At 40.7% G+C, this 4337-nt stretch overlaps 1 protein-coding gene across 1 annotated transcript; it reads right to left on the reverse strand.

Annotated features, from left to right (window-relative positions):
- Window positions 1–1039: 1039 nt before the first annotated feature.
- On the reverse strand, window positions 1040–4146 carry ppm1na (protein phosphatase, Mg2+/Mn2+ dependent, 1Na (putative)). The gene is made up of 5 exons (XM_014005209.1): window positions 3454–4146; window positions 1840–1957; window positions 1595–1709; window positions 1452–1515; window positions 1040–1186 (listed from the first exon to the last, which is right to left on the reverse strand). Exons 1-5 carry the CDS (start codon window positions 3946–3948, stop codon window positions 1154–1156), a joined length of 825 nt encoding a protein of 274 aa, XP_013860663.1. The 5' UTR covers window positions 3949–4146; the 3' UTR covers window positions 1040–1153.
- Between the last annotated feature and the right edge of the window lie 191 nt (window positions 4147–4337).

Below are 4337 nucleotides of genomic sequence, written 5' to 3' on the forward strand. Positions count from 1 at the left end.
GTCTGTTGTTAATTCCTGGAAATCCTCTACCTACAACTGTCTTCTCCATTCTTTCTCCTTTTTGTCTTTCAGCTTTTCTTGTCTTGCAGTGATTGCTTGATTATTTGTTTTTAGCAACTCCCAACCAGCGTTATCAACTTTGTTCCCTTACACCATTGTCTAAATTATTTACTGAGATTAACAGCATTCTTTCAGTAACAATACTTTGTCAACACAGATAAAACTGAGTTTTTCCAGTTTTGTAAGACATGTTGCTTAAAGAGTAACTARTTGTTGGGCCTTAAGGGTATTATCTTTATATTCCTCTGCAAATTTTTAACATTTTTATGTAAATGTCTTTAATTCTGCAATGTTTGATCTAAGACCTAAATAGCTAKCTAGAGTCAGCTTGTTTGGTTTACATATAAACTGTTTATGCTGCTTGACAGGTTCTTTCTGTTTAAAGTTAATTTCTGTCAATATCTCACCAGGTGATGTAAAATATTTCTCTGAGAGACACCAGACAGGCGTGAACACATTACTGATTACAACGAAACATTTCTAACGTTAACTCATTTTCTAAAAGTATGAACATTTATTTGTTGAACTGAGCTGCTTATTTTATTTTTAAACTACAAAATAAAAGTACTCAAGCATACCCGACTTGTCAACATATTTTGTAGTTGATGAGGAGTTTTTGTCTCTTTGCTGAAATATATTTTGACTCTTTGAAGAAGTCTGGAGATCTGTTTGTTGTTTTGGACTGCCTTGCTCTGCTCTTTGAGGTATATGTTATAGTTACACTTTTTAGATGATGTTTAAGTCGCTCGCATGTTTTGAGATCATCATCCAGTAAACAAAGTCATTACTGTGACTTCTTCGTTTTGTAGTTTGATTCTGAGTTAAAGATGAGCAGATCAGGATCTCTACAATATTCAGTCACACATGTTGGGTGACCTTCAGAAAATGTAGTGAAAGATTCTCCTGATAACTTTTCCATTTTCATTACACCCACTCATAAGTGTTTCATCCAAGTTGTGTTTTTAAGAAAGACGACTCCTGAGAGAATAAATCTCTTTTTTATTAGTTTGTTACCCATCTAAAAGTACATTTAAACATTTTTGTCCTCATGGAGATGATGATGCTGGTGATGGTTTTGTTTCCACAGTGACGTTTACCTCGAGTCCTCCTCTGATCCTTCGATGTCCTGAAATGTCACGAGACGAGTCAGTTTCATTAAAGCTCATCTGGGTTCAGGACTTCATTTTATTTTAGAACTGATCCCAGACAGAAGTTCACTCATTAAAATAAAAACCTTGAACATAAAATAAGATTTAATTTATGTCAGTATTAAATCTTTGTTTTGAATCTACTGTATATCAGTACTTTCTATACAAATGAACCAGCTTTTGACTTCAGAGGCTTCTCTGCTGATGATTTTCAAAATAAAACTCTGATCTGACAGGTCTCACCATGGGCTCCTGAGTCCGAAGGGCTGAGATGTGTTTCTGATACGCAGCTATAATACAGTCTCTCCTGCAAAAAAGAAAAAAAAAAAGATAGTTCAAAATGTATCCACTTTGGTCACCATTCCCGGTGGGACAAAGTCACTCACTTGCTGGTGATGCCTCCCCCCGGTGGAAGCCCCGGGATCTCTTCTTCTGCCAGGAATTTAATAACATACAGAAGGTCGGGGTCCTCATCCTTGGACCTCATCATCTGGATAATTTCTGTCGAGGGACAGGTTTTTTTTTTTTTAAAATTCTGGATAATTTCTGTCGAGGGACAGGCTTTTTTTTTAAAATGTGATTGTTTAATCATTTTTAGTGTTTAGTAATTAACTCTGGAACAGCCAATCACCTTCCACTTTCATGTCAATGTGTTGTTCCAGCTCCGCCTCCTGCTGCAGCGCCTCCTGTGACACCTGAGGGGCGCCGGGGAAACACACGATGATGACGCTGATGTTGTCCAGGCTGCCCTGCAGAGGGAGACACGGCACTTTCAGTTTATGTCCAGAACACAGATGGAAAATACAGAACTCCATCCAACACAGGTGGAAACTGTGATTACAYCAGGTCACTTTTATTTTAACTTTTGTTTTTCAGATATACACTTTTTAATTAATCACATTCATGTAATCCTTGCAGGTTCAAGTTTATTCTTTTTATTTTAATATTACAAAATTTCCTAATAACAATAACCTAAAGCTGATACAATATCCTGTAAATGAAGGTATCGGCTATATAAATATATCAATTATACTTCCATAAACAATATTTTGGTGCTTTTTTTTATTAATATTTCTGCACACATTTATAAACAATCTAGAAAAAAAGACTAGTTTTCTAAGTTGTTCAGGTGGTCAGATTTAAGGTCTGACCACCTGTGTGTTTAAGCTCCTCCCATTGTCCTCTCAGCACAAATCACGTTCAAACAGCAGCAACACAGACCGCACGTTTGGCAAAGTGGATGTTTATTTTCAGTTATTGGTGGAACAGTTTAAGGAGGAAAATCTGTTATTTCCATTAACTGAGGAGAATTGCTGTTTGTTAAATTTGTCTGGAACAGACTGCCACCATCTCCTACAGGTGAAGCAGGAACGTGTCCCTACGCTGCCCGGGGGGAGGTCAGGTCTTCCTGGTCAGCACAGCCACGGGAAGCTGCTTGTGCCTTCGTAGTCTGGCTGTATTTTCTAACAGACTCGGCCAGCTGCTGAGCAGCTTACTGCGGCCACTTCTCATAAACAAYCTCAAAAAACTCACACATCTCTTAGTGAGTTTTGTCAAGAGTCAATGCACAAGACGGGGTCTCAGCGGGGGAGTGCGAGAAGAAAAACGCACAATTTTAGTCGTGCAGTTACGCCAACAGACAGTTTTTCACCCCTCGTGGACTAGTGTTTTAGCTAATTAGCTGAATTATTATCGTACATGGGAAAACTTTAACAAAATATCAGTATATTAGTCAGTTTCAACACGTTTGATCAGTCTGTATGTTTTGGACGATGCACGTGCTCATGGCTCAGAGTGTACTGGAACATGCAGTCTTTCAGCAGGAACGGTAAGCCTTTTTAGATGAAATAAATAGCAGCTCATGGAGGTCAGGATTAAGCCTCTGAAGAGGCGCTCGTCATCACACTCGCGTGTTAATCTCAGACGTGTGCAGATTTTCCAGCACCAGCCTCATGTCCCAGGATTCCACAGTGCAGCTATTCGTAGGTCAGGGAAAGGGCTCATTAGTATTTAGATGTACTACAACAGTTACATAATACAAACAAAATAACTCATTTATTTCTATTTCTTTTATTACATACTCCAGTGTTTTCCAGTATTTGGATCTTTCTTGTTACTTTTTCAAAATACACTACCWAAAGGCCTAATCTACATTTTTATTTATCCACCCAACTAATCACAAAACTCAAATGTCACTGCACATTGGTTCTGGGTTGTGTTTGTGTGTTGAGGTTTGTTTTCTCACCTTATAGAGACAGAGGTCAATGACTTGTGCGCAGATATCTCTCAGATCATCGCACACTTGCAGACGGTTGCGCACAAACGCGCACAGTTCCTCGTTCCCAATGGCGTCCCACACGCCGTCGCACGCAAGAATCAGGAACTCGTCTTCTTGCGTCCTCGCCAGCTCGTACACCTCCGGCTCGGGGGACACGAGCTGCTCCGTCTGTGGCCTCCAGTCCACCTCCTTGAAGTCAAAGTCTCCCAGCGCCCTGGAAACGGCCAACGAGCCGTTGATCCTCTGCAGGGTCACCGAGCCCCCTGCGTTCTGGATCCTCTCCTTCTCTCTGGGGTTGAAGGGCTTGTGGTCCTCCGTGTAGAAGACCACCTGGCTGTCATGGCAGAGCAGAGTGCGCGAGTCCCCGCAGTTGATGAAGTAGATGTAGCGTGGCGAAATCATGACAGCCGCCGCCGTGGAGCCGCTTCGGTCCCAGTTGTCCTGGCGAGCCAGTTTGTGCATGTGTCGATCAATGTCTAGGAATCCTTCTCGGATCCCCTCCTTCACCTGGTCGGGGTCTTCGTTTGGTCTGATCCCACCTGGTCAAAATGCATCATCATAAACATTACGACCTCTTGGGTTAAAGCAATCAATAAACATTTTGATCATAAAAAGTCCTTTAAAGGGGCAATATTATGTGTTTCTCAGGCATATATTTAAATAGTTGTTATTAAAATGATGTTTTTATGTTTAAATAGAAAATAAACTTATCTTCTCATCACTTTCTCTTCTAAAAGCCTTGAAATTGTCCTCTGTCTCTTTAAGAACCACCTTCCACTTCTGTTCAGCCCATTTCGGTGCAGGGGAGTGGGGGGGCTGCCATGATGCAGTTTACTTGGCATCTAAAATAC

This window comes from Austrofundulus limnaeus, unplaced genomic scaffold, assembly GCF_001266775.1.
Source record: "Austrofundulus limnaeus strain Quisiro unplaced genomic scaffold, Austrofundulus_limnaeus-1.0 Scaffold29, whole genome shotgun sequence".
NCBI lineage: Eukaryota > Metazoa > Chordata > Actinopteri > Cyprinodontiformes > Rivulidae > Austrofundulus > Austrofundulus limnaeus.

Bases quoted from the DNA above. Each gene is read 5' to 3' on its own strand.
- ppm1na (XM_014005209.1), bottom strand. From the start codon at position 3,948: ATGCACAAACTGGCTCGCCAGGACAACTGGGACCGAAGCGGCTCCACG. The intron at 1,516-1,594 runs GTGAGTGACTTT...TCTTTTTTGCAG, and splicing joins GGGGGAGGCATCACCAGCAA to GAGAGACTGTATTATAGCTG. The intron at 1,187-1,451 runs GTGAGACCTGTC...GTGACATTTCAG, and splicing joins TTCGGACTCAGGAGCCCATG to GACATCGAAGGATCAGAGGA.